The 17,292-nt window shown below is 38.4% G+C and overlaps 1 protein-coding gene across 1 annotated transcript in view; it reads right to left on the bottom strand.

Annotated features, from left to right (window-relative positions):
- Positions 1-17,292, bottom strand: part of GPR158 (G protein-coupled receptor 158) — a 298,586-nt gene that overhangs the window by 118,694 nt on the left and 162,600 nt on the right. Inside the window, exon 4 of the mRNA XM_052651252.1 lies at positions 10,212-10,435. Within this exon, the coding sequence (XP_052507212.1) occupies positions 10,212-10,435 (224 nt within the window). The remainder of the gene's footprint in view (positions 1-10,211; positions 10,436-17,292) is intronic.

Below are 17,292 nucleotides of genomic sequence, written 5' to 3'. Positions count from 1 at the left end.
GATACAAATGAGCAGAGATGAAGAAGACATAAATCCATTTAAATGGTACCACATGAGGACCTCCCTGGTGGTCCAGTGGTTAAGACTCTGGTACTTCCATTGTAGGGGGCCAAGGTTTGATCCCCGGTTAGGAAACTAAGATCCCACATGCATACTATGCAGTGTGGCCCAAAAGACAAAACCAAAACGGTTACCATGCAATAACTTAGTTTATTCAGTTAACTAGTAGGCACTAAGCAATAATGATGTATAGGACATGTAAAGCTGTGATGAGGCACAAAGAAATGAAGAAAAATGAAGAACACACACTGACCTAGAACTTGGATTACTACTCTTGGGACCAGAGTTGGTGACATCTACTTTTTTAAATTTAAGAAGAAAAAAAAACTGCATTGTAATCATATGACGGATATGCTTAGTTGCTTAGTCGTGTCCGACTCTGTGACGGTACAGCACAATAGTTGAGAGTTAAAATGAGTTACAAAGTCAAACAGATCTGAATTGTTGATCCTAGATTCCCCAAATAACAGTGAATGGGTTTCTTAAATTCTCCATGCTTTTGTTTATTCAAATATAAAACGAGGATAATACCAATATACATGTTGGCTGTAAGAATTATAACTCTAAAGTCACAGCCTATCATGTCATATTACTTCATTTTGATCACAACACTTACTAGCCACATGATACAGTCTTCTTTTTCTTTTACTGTCTATCTCTACCAGCCCCACACTGGAATATATACTCCTTAAGGGCACCGATCTTATTTGTCTTGTTCATCACTGCATTCTCAGTCTGGTTCAAGCACTCAACAGATTCTCAGCAGGTGGACGATGAATGGAAAGAAGGAATGGAGGAGGCAGGAGGAGAGGGAAGGAATGAGAAGAAAAGGTGAGAGGAAGAGGTGAAAATGGAGAGGGCTAAAATAAAACTTTAAAAATGGCGGAAATGTGCTGGTGAAAGCTGATTAAAGTAATTACGTTAAAGTTTCTCCCATCATTTAGCATATTCTACATGATCACTTTTATGGGCTCCATATTTAAATGCATGGATGGCCTAACCCAATTTTGAACACTTAATTGTCCCCAGTTTGTCTGTACTATAAATAGTGCTATGATACACACACATACACCCTGACTATATTTTTAAGTCCCCATACACCTATATGATCAGTGCGTTCTCTGGGCAAAAACTCTATTAGCCTTTGCCCTGCTTCATTCCGTACTCTAAGGCCAAATTTGCCTGTTACTCCAGGTGTTTCTGGACTTCCTACTTTTGCATTCCAGTCCCCTATAATGAAAAGGACATTTTTTTTGGGTGTCAGTTCTAGAAGGTCTTGTAGGTCTTCATAGAACCATTCAATTTCAGCTTCTTCAGCATTACTGGCTGGGGCATAGGCTGGGATTACCGTGATATTGAATGGTTAGCCTTGGAAACGAACAGAGATCATTCTGTCATTTTTGAGACTGCATCCAAGTACTACATTTTGGACTCTTTTGTTGACCATGATGGCTACTCCATTTCTTCTAAGGGATTCCTGACCACAATAGTATATATAATGGTCATCTGAGTTAAACTCACCCATTCCAGTCCATTTTAGTTCGCTGATTCCTAGAATGTACATGTTCACTCTTGCCATCTCCTGTTTGACCATTTCCAATTTGCCTTGATTCATGGACATGACATTCCAGGTTCCTATGCAATATTGCTCTTTACAGAATCGGACCTTGCTTCTATCACAATGGTGTGATCACTCATCTAGATCCAGACATCCTGGAAGGTGAAGTCAAGTGGGCCTTAGAAAGCATCACTACAAACAAAGCTAGTGGAGGTGATGGAATTCCAGTGGAGCTATTTCAAATCCTGAAAGATGATGCTGTGAAAGTGTTGCACTCAATATGCCAGCAAATTTGGAAAACTCAGCAGTGGCCATAGGACTGGAAATGGTCACTTTTCATTCCAATCCCAAAGAAAGGCAACACCAAAGAATGCTCAAATTACCGTACAATTGCACTCATCTCACACGCTAGTAAAGTAATGCTCAAAATTCTCCAAGCCAGGCTTCAGCAATATGTGAACCAGGAACTTCCAGATGTTCAAGCTGGTTTTAGAAAAGGCAGAGGAACCAGAGATCAAATTGCCAACATCTGCTGGATCATGGAAAAAGCAAGAGAGTTCCAGAAAAACATCTATTTCTGCTTTCTTGACTATGCCAAAGCCTTTGACTGTATGGATCACAATCAACTGTGGAAAATTCTGAAACAGATGGGAATACCAGACCACCTGACCTGCCTCTTGAGAAACCTATTTGCAGGTCAGGAAGCAACAGTTAGAACTAGACATGGAACAACAGACTGGTTCCAAATAGGACAAGGAGTACATCAAGGCTGTATATTGAAACCTTGCTTATTTAACTTATATGCAGAGTCCATCATGAGAAACACTGGGCTGGATGAAGCACAAGCTGGAATCAAGACTGCTGAGAGAAATATCAATAATCTCAGATATGCAGATGGCACCACCCTTATGGCAGAAAGTGAAGAGGAACTAAAAAGCCTCTTGATGAAAGTGAAAGAGGAGAGTGAAAAAGTTGGCTTAAAGCTCAACATTCAGAAAACGAAGATCATGGCATCTGGTCCCATCACTTAATGGGAAATAGATGGGGAAACAGTGGAAACAGTGTCAGATTTTATTTTGGGGGGCTCCAAAATCACTGCAGATGGTGACTGCAGCCATGAAATTAAAAGACGCTTACTCCTTGGAAGAACAGTTCTGACCAACCTAGATAGCATATTCAAAAGCAGAGACATTACTTTGCCGACTAAGGTCCGTCTCGTCAAGGCTATGGTTCTTCCAGTGGTCATGTATGGATATGAGAGTTGGACTGTGAAGAAAGCTGAGCACTGAAGAATTGATGCTTTTGAACTGTGGTGTTGGAGAAGACCCTTGAGAGTCCCTTGGACTGCAAGGAGATCCAACCAGTCCATTCTGAAGGAGATCAGCCCTGGGATTTCTTTGGAAGGAATGATGCTGAAGCTGAAACTCCAGTACTTTGGCCACCTCATGCGAAGAGTTGACTCATTGGAAAAGACTCTGATGCTGGGAGGGATTGGGGGCAGGAAGAGAAGGGGACGACCGAGGATGAGATGGCTGGATGGCATCAATGACTCGATGGACATGAGTTTGAGTGAATTTCGGGAGTTGGTGATGGACAGGGAGACCTGGCGTGCTGTGATTCATGGGTTTGCAGAGTTGGACACGACTGAGCAACTTAACTGAACTGAACTGATGCACCTGTATGATTTCTTCAGTACAGAGTTCTCGAATTGAAACTGTGCATTTTATGTTTATTAAACAACACCCCAAATCTCATCCAAAAGTTTCTACCAATTTACACAACCATCGGCAATGTATTGGAACACCTAATTTCTAACATCTTTACCAAAATAGGGAATTATTGTTATAAAAGTATATGTCATTGTTTGAATTTGCATTTCCTTATTACTCATGGTTATAGACAATATATTTTTATGTTGTTTTATAAATTGCTGATGGATATTCTTTGCCAACTTTTCTATTGGATATTTTTCTTTTTCATATTGATTCTTAAGAGAGCTTTATCTGTTCTTAGAGTGAGAACATTAATCCTTTACCATTATATCATACCAAAACATTTTTTTCCAATTTGTTTTTTCAATTTTAATTGTTTAATTACTTAGTCCTAAAGCTCACCCTTTACAATTCAAAATCCTAGTGACCAGAAAAAGTAGACATTCTTTACTCCTAATTAAAGTAGCTTTAAGGAAAGGTAATCTATAAGTGAGTTAAATAATTTCCATAGTAACAAGAGGAAGAAAAGATTTGAATCTCTAAACTCAAGCAGGGAGACTAAGCTCTACTTAGAGCTCATAAAACATTTTCTTGTTAACAAGGTACACTAGGGGATGCATGCTGTATGCTGAGATGAAGGCCATAATTTTTTAAGATCAAATTTCTTCTGGCACTTTTATTAATATACACCACATATACTTGTCAGAAGAAAAGTAAAAACGAATAAGAGTTGAAAGCATTATATTTTATTTGAAATACACTTGCCTTAAAATATTTAGGAAAAATAATCTGTCAAAATACATTTTAGATTGTGTCAAGTTCAAACTACTGGAGGACTGGCTAGTAAATTATGGAATGGGATAACTCCTAGTAAACTCATTATATTTTGGATAGATAGAATAGTTCATCATCTGTAGAAATCCTGAACTTTGATAGAATTCTTTAAGAAGTGAGACAAAATCCTTAGACAAAACAGTTCTATAGCCATGCTTCCCACAAAGGCCCTCCAACATCAGTAGGTTTTCTTCCTTTACTTGTCCCCTGAGCCTGAAACTCCTAGTCAAGGGGAGAAGATATGTGCTACTTATGTCACTAGTTTCCCTGATAATACCTATGGCTGCTAAAGTTATCCAATAAAGCAATCAGTTTGCAGAATAAATCCATTTGCTGCGTCTGAACCCTTTTTAACAGTTCTCCAATAAACTGTTGGAAGGTGGCAATCGTGTTTTAGCTCAAGTCCCACTGATCATTAAAATGATGACTAATCCTACTTAAACAGTATCTATTTTAAATAGGAAGGCTTTGAAGCTTCCTGGAAAGCTGGAAAATTTTCAAGACTAAAACATGTGAAGCACTAGCACTTTGGGCACAGTGGCTCTGATGTTTGGAATAGGGAGGCTTAGAGCATGCTTCCTCGATCACACTCTGCCCTGCACCTAATTATAAGGCTGGGGCTGGGCCTTCAGGCTTCTTATGTCCTAAGGAAGATCATTTGAAAGTTAATTCAGAAACCATGATTAGGCATTCCAATGGTTAAGACTTCACCTTCCCATGCCAGGGGTGTGGGTTTGACCCCTGGTTGGGGAGTTAAGGTCCCGCATACCTCCGTGGCCAAAAATCCAAAACATAAAACAGAAGCAATATTGTAACAAATTCAGTAAAGGCTTTAAAAATGGTCCCCATCAAAAAAGAAAGCAAGCAAGCATGATTATACTTCTCTAACTTTCAAGCCTAGTGCTTCAAGTTTCTTCATATATATACTTAAATATACTCCGAGGAAAGAAAAAATATGTAAATAATATCAGGCATCATATTATAAAATCAAACATTTCAGTACAAATGATTATTTCTTGTATTTTCACCTCCTATAAGAACAAAACTGTGAAATTAAACGTTGTGATACTTTTGCCTTTTGGTAACTCTCGGAATGGTTGAGAAATCCTTTCAATGAATGAGTCCTTATATACATGTAAGACATAAAAAAATTAATCTCACAGTAGCTAGTGTGATAAGGTTCCTATTTGTAGATTCAGTACCCCCCCCCCCCCCCCCACAAATGGCTTGCTACATGAATCAGGCTAGATTTTAGAGTATATACATTATTGCTGTTGTTTTCCAAACTCTTGAGTGTCCCCATTTTACATGAGATAAAAGCCATTTAGAGAGAATGATTGCTGATTAGGTACATAACATGTAACCTTAGGGTTACACAACTAGAAAATGAAAGCACTAGGATTTTAACTCAAACTTTTGGACTCAAAACCTTTGCAATATAAAAAGGGAGACAAAACATAAGGAACAACTTTACAGAGATTAAAAACAGTTGCTGGATTTTAGAATATCATGAAGGCAAGGGCAGCAGCTTTGACAGTGCTGAAATCTGAAAGAGTGAAGCAGAAGACAAACTTAGAAGCTTCTTAAAACACAAGGAAATATTTAAAAGATAATACAGTGAGAATGTGAAAAAGAAAAAAAGCCTGGAGACCCAACCTATACTTAACAGGAAGACTTAACAGGAAGTCCTAAAAGAGAAGCCTAGAAGAACTAGAGCAGCAGAGATAATATAAGAATGAACATAGAATAGATTTCCCAATATGAAGAAAGCTCAGTATGAAATCTGAGAGTAAGGATCATATTTTTTGCAAACTCAGTGAAGAAGAACCATATTATGATGGTAAAAGTAAAGAAAGAAGTCAATAAGCATTCAGATGGGAGATTTTGTTCCATAAAAGACAAAAAGTGGGCAATCCTAGAAACTGTCAAAAATGTTCAGTTCTAAAAGATACATGAAGCAGCAATAATGGAACTCTGAAAAATATATAATCCCCAAGTTCTTCCCCTAACCAAGGTGTTGTCATGTAAAAGCCACAGTTGGTGGGTGGGTCAGATATAACATAGGTACAAAGTTACCCTTTTCTGAAAACTTGAAGATACAGATATTTAATAATGATAAAAGATGAGTCAAAGTTAGAACTCAAAGGCAAAAATATCACATTTTGAAAGGTCTTATGATGAGCTACTAAACCAAATAAACATTTGGAAGAAGTCTAAATCATAAATCTAAATGCAGTGCGAGCCAAACTATATTAAAGAACTGCTTTCCCTTTGAAATTAATGATGGCTTTTATTGAAAATTGACTGAAATGAATTATAGATTAGATGTAGTAACATGGGATGGGGGAAATGAGGAAAAATAAAAGTGCCAAATTTCTCATTTACATTCAGAAAAGTGGAGTGAAAAATAAAAGAACCAAATTTCTCATTTATACTCAATAAAGGAGAGTGAAAATAAATGTTGTGATATTGTGTGATATTTTAAGAGTTCGACAGAATTAAAATGTCTGGTAAGAGTCAATCTCAACATTGTAGACCTCAGGAAAACAGAAACGGAGGGAAATATTACCTATCATAAACCAACGAAAATACATAACATCATCTTATGTTCAGTGTAACAGTTGGCCAATATTAGAACAAAGTTTCAGAAGAAAATTTTGTAAATTTTTATATATTTTTTTCCGAAAAAATTATAGAAGTTTTCAGAAAACTGTGGAACTTCTATAAAACCCCTATAGACAGCTGCACTGAAGATACTAGTTCTTAACTTTGAACCATTCTATTCTTTTTCATGTATTATGCTACACCTCCCTTCCATAGATGTCAGGGAAAATGAAATACATGAAAGAGCTAAGCATAAAAGGAAAATCACAGACTTGTTATTAATTCAGATTATAAAAGATAATATATGAGAGTATCCATATAATTGAAAGACAATACAAATCATAAAATCAATTTGTAAAAAGTGATATATCATAAGGGAGACAAAAGTTTGAAAACTACAAAACACTGCTGAAAGAAATGAAAGAATACATCAATAAGTATAAAGACATCCTGTGCTCATGGATTGAAAGACTTACTACAGTTAAGATGACAATCTAGCCAAAGGAATTTACAGATTCAATGCACTCCCTATTAAAAGATTTCAGTAACGTTTTGACAGAAAAACATATCCTAAAATTCAGATGGAATCTCATGAGACTCAAAAATGACCTTGAAAAGAACAAATTTGGAGGCTTTATAGATCTTAATTTCAAAACTTACTACAAAGTTATAGCAATCAAAATAGTATAGTCCTTACATAAAGGCATAGATCAAATGGAACAGACTCGAGTCCAGAAATAAACTCACATGTGTATGGTCAAGTGATCTTTCATCAAAGTGCCAGGACCACACAATGGGGAAAAGATATTCTCTTCAACAAACAGTGCTGAGAAAATTAGGTATTCAAATGCAAAAGAAGGAAGTTGGGCCCTTAATAACAACAAATAACAAAAATTAACTAAATCTGGATTGAAATCTAAATGTAAGGCCTAAAGTGATAAAATTCCAAGAAAACACAGCAGGTAAGCCTCATGACATTAGCTTTGGGAATGATTTCTCAGATATGACACCAAAAGTACAGGCAATCAAAGAAAACATAGGTAATTGGAGTCCATTAGAGCTTAAAACTTTTAGGCATCAAAGAAGAGTTAAAAGAGAACCCATGGGATGGAAGAAAATGTTTGCAAGGCATCTATGTGATAAGTGTAATATTCAGAATACATGAAGAACTACAACTCAGCAATGAACAACCAACCAATTCAAAAGTGAACAGAAGACTCGAATAGACATTTCTGCAAAGAAGATATACCAAAAAGCACATGAAAAAATGCTAGACTGCCAGTAACCTGTAGGAAAATGCAAATCGAAACTACAATGAGAATTCACTTCAGATTGATTAGGATGGTTATTATAAAACAAACAAACAAACAGGAAAAAAAAACAACAGAAAATAATGAGTGCTGGTGAGGATGCAAAGGAATTGGAACCTCATGAGCTGTTGGTGAAAATATCAAGTTGTCTGGCCTCTGTGGAAAATAGTTGCAACCCCATGGACTGTAACACACTAGGCTCCTCTGTCCTCCACTATCTACTGGAGTTTGCGCAAATTCATGTCCCTTGAGTCAATGATGCTATCTAACCATCTCATCCTCTGCTGCCCCCTTCTCCTTTTGCCCTCAATCTTTCCCAGCAGCAGGGTCTTTTCCAATATTACTCATCAGTGAAAAGAAATGAGCACTAGGTGACCCAGTCAGTTAAGAATTTGCCTGCAATGCAGGAGACGAGGGTTTCATCCCTGGGTCAGGCAAGATCCCCTGGAGAAAGAAATGGCAACCCACTCCAGTATTCTTGACTGGAAAACTCCATGGACAGAGGAGCCTGGTGGGCTACAGTCGATGGGGTTGCAAGAGTCGGACATGACTTAGCAACTAAACCACCAAAAGAAATGAAGTTCTGACACACGCTACAACATAGATAAATATGGTAGGTGAAATAAGCCAAACACAAAAAGACAAATGGTATAAAAGTCCACTTATATGAGGTACTCTGAAAAGACACATTTATAGAGACAGAAAGTAGAACAAAGGTTACCAGGGATTAGGAGAACAGCGAGTTTTTTAATGGTTACAGAGTTTGGTTTGGGATGATGCAAAGGTTCTGGAAGTGAATAGTGGTGATGACTGCACAGTGATGTGAATGCATTTAATGCCACTTAATTGTACAGTTAAAGATGGTAAATGTTATGTTATGTGTATTTTACAATTAAAAAAAATAATATAGTTCTCCTTTTCGCACCAAAATAAGCATTAGAACATCATAATTAGCTTAGCAGAATTTCAGCCACATTCTACATTAAAACATCTAATTTTCCAAACCAAAAATGAGCACTTATAAAATCACTTGTCAATTAGTTTCTCAATTAAAAAAAGAAATTATTACAGGACTGGAAGGGAAAATATAAACTGTAGTATGTTCCCTTTAAAAAATGACTATCACTATTTTTTCCAAACCACTGAGCTCAAACAAAACATGTTAAAATAGTACTAAGAATAAATCAAGCAAAAGATTATTTTCAGAAGTGGAATAAGCTGTTGTACCTTCCAGTATACCTTCTTTCTTAGAAATTTTCACTCAAAAATAAATTGTACTAACACTCCACATTATTAAGCTGTAAGAAGCTATGCTCTCTCTTCAGAATAGCTAATAGGAAAAGATGTGACTTGTCATAATATTTGGTAAAAAAAAAAAAGATAATTTCTAAATATTTAATATTCAGGATATTTAAAATACTATTTTAAAAATTGCCACTGCTTTAGAAGAACTTGCTGAGCTCAAAAGCACTCACAGTTTATTGACAGATTTATTCTTTAACCCAGGACAAATGCATATAATTATTTCCTTAAATGTTTGTCCACAGAAATTTAATTTACTCTGTGGTATTATATCATCAGCCTTAACCAAAAACATAGCAGAATCTAGTTTGTGTTTAAAATGATACAATATTAAGTAACCTTTGACCAGTGATTGCTGGTACCTACCAACTATAGAGTTGATATGTTAGGCATACGCAGACCTCATTGAACTTAAGATACTCATAACGAGACTAAACAATCTGGTTTTAGAGCCTGCACACTTATCCGTGAAAAGCAATAAATATCACAAATCTTTCTACACATGAAAAAAATTAATGCTATGTTGGGAACTGGCTAAAGAAATTCTTCAAGAAGCCAAGGAGATGATATAAACGAATCTTTTGAGGTTTTTGAGCTTCAGGCTAAACAGGGAGAAACATTCTGCAGAAGAAATTGTTATAATAAAGTTTCATATTTTCAATTCCTGTTTCTCCTGAGAAGCTAAGGAAAATAACTTTCGTACTCTAGTCGTATTATAGAAAGACTTCGGCTTAATAGAGAAGCAATTAGGATTTGGAACAATTCTATTTGCCTAAGAAGAGGTCGGTTCATAGTAAAAAGGAAGATCATAACCAGGGTACCTGGGTTTACCTTGGCTTTGCGAAAACGGTAGACCACCAGCATGCTCACGAAGTCCAGCAGCATACACAGGGCTTGAAAGGAGATGATAGCCAGTCGCAAGTACTTATCTTCCTGGACAAAGCAGGGCCTGTCGTCAGCACAGTAGGGGCAGCCCTCGCTGCATGGCAGGCAGACGTGGACTTCTTCTGACACATCCCTGGCACTTTCTACAAAATGGTGATCTGGACCCCTTCCTGAAAATTCCAAATAAAACCAGTGTCACTGCACCTTGGAGGTAGGTGAGACAGAGTCAAAATACATCCTCACTTCTTTATTCATTTTCCCTCTAACTAAAAACCTTTCTTCAGCCTTCTTACTCAGAGAGAGAGTTTCTTTGCCTTTAGACTCAAACAGAATTCTTTTCATCCTTTTGATTAATAAAAAAAAAAGTTATTCAGAACAATTGAGGAAAATTAGCAAAAATGGAATTAAACTCCTCAGAGGCAGGGAACAGTTTTCTGTCTTTTATTTCACTATTTTCCACTCCCTAATGGAAATTCCCTATGGTCACAAAGCATATTCTATAAATATTTGCTAAAGAATTAACCAGAAATAAAAAGGATGAGAAAGTTGTGTCATTCCTGTACCAAGTAAATAAATATACACAACACTTTTGGAACCTCTTGACCTAGATGGCACAGAATCTGAAATGAGGCTTTGATTGCTCTTTAATCCAGCAGGGATTTCATCCACCAAGTTCATTAGGTCTAAATTGGATAAAATGGTACTTAATCAACAGTTGTTCAGTGTGCAATAGCCTAATGATGGTGCATCCTCTGCCCAGAGGACAATCCATACTTACAGGCTATCATGTAATTTCCCCCTCTGCACACCCATAGGACATTTCCACACGATCAACTAACTGCTGTTACTGATCTACCTTTAATTTTGGATTCTTGTGTCTTGGTTATCAAACTTAACTTAGCCCTGAAGCCCAAAAGTAAGAATTCTCTTTAAATGTTGAGTTTGCATACTCCGTCACTTCAGTCATGGCCAACTCTTTGTGACTCCATAGACTATAGTCCTCCAGGTTCCTCTGTCCATGGGATTCTCCAAGCAAGAATACTGAAGTGGACTGCCATGCCCTCCTCCAGGGGGTCTTCCCAACTCAGGGAATGAACCCATGTCTCTTGGGTCTCCTGTGCTGCAGGTAGATTCTTTACCCACTGAGCCACCATTTAGCACTGACAAATATGCAGTTAATGATATAGACTTAAAAATTCTCAAACCTGTTTCCAATCCTGACCTCAACATGAAAGACATGAATATGTATTCTGTTTAGTATACAACACAACCACACAGCTCAGTATCTAACACGACTTTGACTGACTGAGGAATTTGCAAAATTTGTTCTGGTTAACAGTATTTAAAAAACAGAAAGTTTAACAAAAAATCTTTATTACTTTCAACTCCTGTTCATTTCAAATCAGTCACTCAGTTGTGTCTCTTTGCGACCCCATGGACTGAAGCAGACTGGGCTTCCCTGTCCATTACCAACTCCTGGAGCTTGCTCAAACTCATGTCCATCAAGTCAGTGATGCCATCCAACCATCTCATCCTCTGTTGTCCTCTTCTCCTCCTGCCATCAATCATTCCCACAATCAAGGTCTTTTCAAATGAATCAGTTCTTCACGTAGGGTGGCCTAAGTATTAGAGCTTTAGCATCAGTCCTTCCAATGAATATTCAGGACTGATTTCCTTTAGGATGGACTGGTTTGATCTCCTTGTAGTCCAAGGGACTCTCAAGAGTCTTCTCTAATACCACAGTTCAAAAGGATCAATTTTTCGGGGCTTAGCTTTCTTTATGGTCTAACTCTCACATCCATACATGACCACTGGACTCCTGCTGAAGGTTCACATTCTTTATAAAATATATTTGTGTCTTCATTTCTTCCTCAATAAACACAATAGCAGACATAATTGAATATTTTTTTGTTGGTGCAGGATATATTACTGCTTAAACCTCTTCATTCTGTTACACAGTGAAAAGTGTATGAATTTCAGTGTCCAGCAGATAAGGCTCCCGTTCCTAGACAGCTCTGAGACATTAGGCAACTCACCTGACCACTTTGGGTCTTAACTTATTTCTGTATGAAAATTGAATTGCTATGGGATTAAATGCAATAATGTATGTAAATCACAATGCCTGGCTTTCTCTTCTTCTCCAAATCTGGGAGATGCAAAGAGAAATTAGGAATCCATTGGTGTTTTAAAGAAAGGCATTACTGCTCAAAAACAAGCAGGTTACAAGAAAGAACTGAGACATGGAGGGAGTCCGTGGGAATAAGTCCCATTGCAGACAAGTTAAATTTGATGCCCAACTCATTGTTCAGGAGAAATATACAACAAGAAGTGAGAAATAATGCAAGACTAGAGTCTGGGAGAAGAATTAATATCAGTGAAAGAACCCACAGAGAGCTCTGGGAGTAGACAAACTATTTATTAAGGATTTCAAAGAGGAAGGATCTAAACATCTAGAAGTTTTCACAATGTCATAGAAGAAAATGGACTTACTGGAACATGCTGGAGTGTGATCAGAGAGGACATCTGAGGAAAGACTATGAAGTTTAATGATTACTGCATCCTTCACTGACCTTTAAGACAGTAGTTTCCAGACAGTGGCAGAGATTGAAATTAGGTGTCAGAGCCGAAAGGATAAATATGTGATAAAAATAGAATATAGTTTCAATAAATGTTCCATTGAATAAAAAAAAATAATTTGGTCTTGCAGTGCAAACAGACACAAGCAATCAACAAAACAAGTAAGTAATTTAGTCTGTTAAAACTGAGCGGTGCTGATAGAGCCAATATTTTATAATAACTATAAACAGAACATAATCTCAAAAAACTGCACATCACTATTTTATACACCTGTAATATGTAATATTGGACAGAACTATACTTCCATTTAAATAAATAAATACAGTTTGAATAATATTAAAACACATACACCCACACCAAGTGAGAACTACAGAAAGGAAAAATAAGTGGAACAAGGTCAGGGCAATCAGACATGCCAGAGTGAGAATTATAATTTTAAATTAAGTGGTTAGGACAGACCTCATTCTATAGGTGATATCTGAGCAAAGACGTGATAGAGGTAAGGGAGTTAGCTACTCTGACCTGTAGCCAGTACAAAGATTCTGAGGGGGGTACATACCTGGCACACAGAAGGAAGTACAGAGTCTAGTGTCACTGGAGTGGATTGAGTGTAGGGCAGTGTGGCAGAAGGCAAAGTCAGAGAAGTAACAGGTCCAGATCATACATGGCTCCCTGGGCCACTGTAAAGGCCTGGATTCTTCCCTCAGTAAAACAGAGAGTCACAGCAGGGTTCTGAGTGGGTAAGTGACATGATATGCCTGTGTTGTTAAAAGATTACTTTGATTATGAAGAATACACTGCAGCAGGTAAGGGTAGAAGTGGGGAGATTTGTAAGAAGCTGTTGAGAATAATCCTGGAGAAGGCAATGGCACCCCACTCCAGTACTCTTGCTTGGAAAATCCCATGGATGAAGGAACCTTGTAGGCTGCAGTCCATGGGGTCGCGAAGAGTCGGACACGACTGAGCGACTTCACTTTCACTTTCCACTTTCATGCATTGGAGAAGGAAATGGCAACCCACTGCAGTGTTCTTGCCTGGAAAATCCCAGGGACGGGGGAGCCTGGTGGGCTGCCGTCTCTGGGGTCACACAGAGTCAGACACGACTGAAGCGACTTAGCAGCAGCAGTTGAGAATAATCCAGATGAAACTCGACAGCTGCTGGGGCCACAGTGCAATAGTAAAAGCTAGCTGGATTCAAATGCATTCTGAAGGTGGAATCAAAAAAATTTTCTGATGAGCTGGCTATGGAATGAAGGAGAAAGAAAAGAATCTGGAGTGATTCCCAGGGGTCTGGTATGAACCAGTGAATGGAGGAAGTTGCTACCAACCAACATGGAGAAGAATGGTTCTGGGCCAGTCTTTGGAGAAGACTGCAAATTCAAACTTGACATTTCAGTGTGAAAATATCTACTAGAGACCCAAGCGATAATGTAAGTACATATCTTCCTATATTGGGTTTGGAATTTGGAAGAAAGGTCTAGAAGGAAGATAAAGATACAAAGGTCATGGGAATTTAGACAGTGTTTAGAGCCAAGAGAAGGAATGCAGACAGGGAAGTCTCCTAGGACATACCAGAGTTATTGCCACACAAAATCCTTAATCACAGAAAACTTTCCTGGGTTGTGACTCATATTTTTAAAGGGCACTGTGTTATTTCTCTCCACAACTGCAAACATAAAAAGCTTCAACAGAAAAGCAACCAACCAACCAACCAATAAGTATTTTATCTGGATTTAAATATGACCTCCCATTGCCAAAAGAGCTAAAGCTGCGGTCCTGGTTTGGGTCTTCCTAAAGCTGAGCCTGAGACAATGATCTGGATACAGATAACTTATTTGGGAGGTGATTTACCATATGACGCTGCAATCCCACTCCTGGGCATATACCCTCAAGAAAACATGGTCCAAAAAGATACATGCACCCCGATGTTCATAGCAGCACTGTATACAATAGCCAAGACATGGAAGCAACCTAAGTGTCCATTAACAAATAAAGAGGTGGTACATATATACAATAGAATGTTACTCAGCCATTAAAAATAATGAAATAATGTCGTTTGCAGCAACATAGATGGACCCAGATATTGTCATACTGTGTGAAGTAAGTCAGACAGAGAAATACAAATATTGTATGATATCACTCATAAGCACAATCTAAACAATGATACAAATGAACTTATTTACAAGACAGAAAACAGAATCACAGACTTAGAAAATAAACTTATGGCTACTTACTTATGGAGGGGAGGGTGGAGGAAGGCATAGAGAATTTGGGACTGACATGTATATACCTGGAGAAGGCAATGGCACCCTACTCCAGTATTCTTGCCTGGAAAATCCCATGGATGAGGAGCCTGGTAGGCTGCAGTCCATGGGGTTGCGAAGAGTCGGACACGACTGAGCGACTTCACTTTCACTTTTCACTTTCACGCACTGGAGAAGGAAATGGCAACCCACTCCAGTGTTCTTGTCTAGAGAATCCCAGGGATGGGGGAGCCCGGTGGGCTGCCGTCTATGGGGGTTGCACAGAGTCAGACACGACTGAAGTGACTTAGCAGCAGCAGCAGCAGCAGCATGTACACACTGCCATATTTAAAATGGATAACCGACAAGGACCAACTGTAGAGCACAGGGAACTCTGCTCAGTATATTGTAATAACCTAAAAGGGAAAATAATTTGAAAAAGAACAGATACATGGATATGTATAACTGAATCACTTTGCTGTACGCATGAAACCAGACACTGTAAATCACCTGTACTCCAACAAAAAATAAAGTTTTTTAAAATTGATTTTTTTAAAAGTCATTATTAAGTTGGATGTCACTGTAGGTACTGTGGGCTCCATCTTTGCAGGAGTGCTCTAAAAAATGCATATAACGCTCCTCAGATTTGTCTCTGCAAAGGATGGAGATGGGAGCATTCAGGCAGCAACCACCAATCCCAGTCCCACTGGTTGACAGCTGTTCCCAGAGGACGTCAGCATGCACACACTCTTAGACAAGTGCTGGGCAGGCTTAGAGGGCTTCAGCGGAAGCCCTGAGGCAGAAAAGAAACTCTGGACACACTTGGCAGAGAGATCCTGGCGGCACGCCCCCTAATTATCATAGTAGCTAACATCTGAGGTACATCAAGGGTATGTGATGCACGGTTGTAAGGGTGTGTACACGTGTCTGCATGCATGCACACACAAAATGGCTTCTAAGTTTCAAACTCAAACAGAATACAATTTGAATGGTGTCCCCTGTATTTGAAGACCATGCTGACCAGAAGCTGGACTGAGAGAGAAAAGCAAGCCTAGGACTGGTAGGCCTCACAGACAACTCTAATTACGTTGTTAAACACGTTCCTAGATGTTTACAAAGTGAATTACTTTGCAGAAGCAGTTTATTCTTGCCTGTGGTCTTTTCCTTTATAATACTGCATCTCAATCTATTTATTAAAGATAATACAATGAATTCCTCCCAGTTTAAACTATCGCATTTAAAGAGTGGAACCCTCTCCAGTTCGCATTTGATTATGCAGACTGAAGCCGAATCGCACTATGGCGAGACACTCTAATAATCTGGGTTGATCAAACTACCCAAATTGGAGGCTCAATGAGCTTAAATCATCACCAAAGGAAAAAAACCTTAATTTCATGTTAAGGAAAAATAAAAGGCAGAACAGTTTTTCTTTTCACATTTTCCTAAATTCAACCACTGATATTTTTAGTGTATTGTCAAAAGACACATAAGGCATTCTGCAAAACTCTAAACTTCTGGGTTTAAATCAGTTATTTGTTTCCTTTTGGTAAGACATACCCAAGGGTTAAGGAAATAAAAAAAGAAAAAACATTTCTCCAGCAATTAAAAATGGAGTATATTCTCTGTGAAATTTATTTTTGTGTGTATTAGATGCCAGGATTCCCTGGTACTTCAGCTGGTGAAGAATCCGCCTGCAATACAGGAGACCCTGGTTCAATTCCTGAGTTGGGAAGATCTCCTGGAGAAGGGATAGGCTACCCACTCCAGTACTTTTGGGCTTCCCTAGTGATTCAGGCAGTAAAGACTCCGCTTGCAATGAGGGAGACCTGGGTTTGATCCCCAGGTTGGGAAGATCCCCTGGAGAAGGGAAAGCCTACCCACTCCAATATTCTGGCCTGGAGAACTCCATGGACAGAGGAGCCTGGCAGGCTACAGTCCATGGGATCACAAAGAGTTGAACACAACTGAGCAACTTTCACTTTCATTAGATGCCATGACCAACTCAATGGACATAAGTTTGAGCAAGCTCCAGGAGATGGTGAAGGACAGGGAAGCCTGGCATGCTGCAGTCCCTGCGGTTGCAAAGAGTTGGAGATGACTGAGAAACTGAACCAACACAACAAAAATGTACATAATTAAATTACCTTAAATATATGTATATGAAGTAGGCTTTCTTCTTTCATTCTTTCTTTTACTAGAAAATCTTA

Source organism: Budorcas taxicolor, chromosome 13 (genome assembly GCF_023091745.1).
Source record: "Budorcas taxicolor isolate Tak-1 chromosome 13, Takin1.1, whole genome shotgun sequence".
Classification (NCBI taxonomy): Eukaryota; Metazoa; Chordata; class Mammalia; order Artiodactyla; family Bovidae; genus Budorcas; species Budorcas taxicolor.
This window is presented reverse-complemented; position numbering and strand designations above follow the sequence as displayed.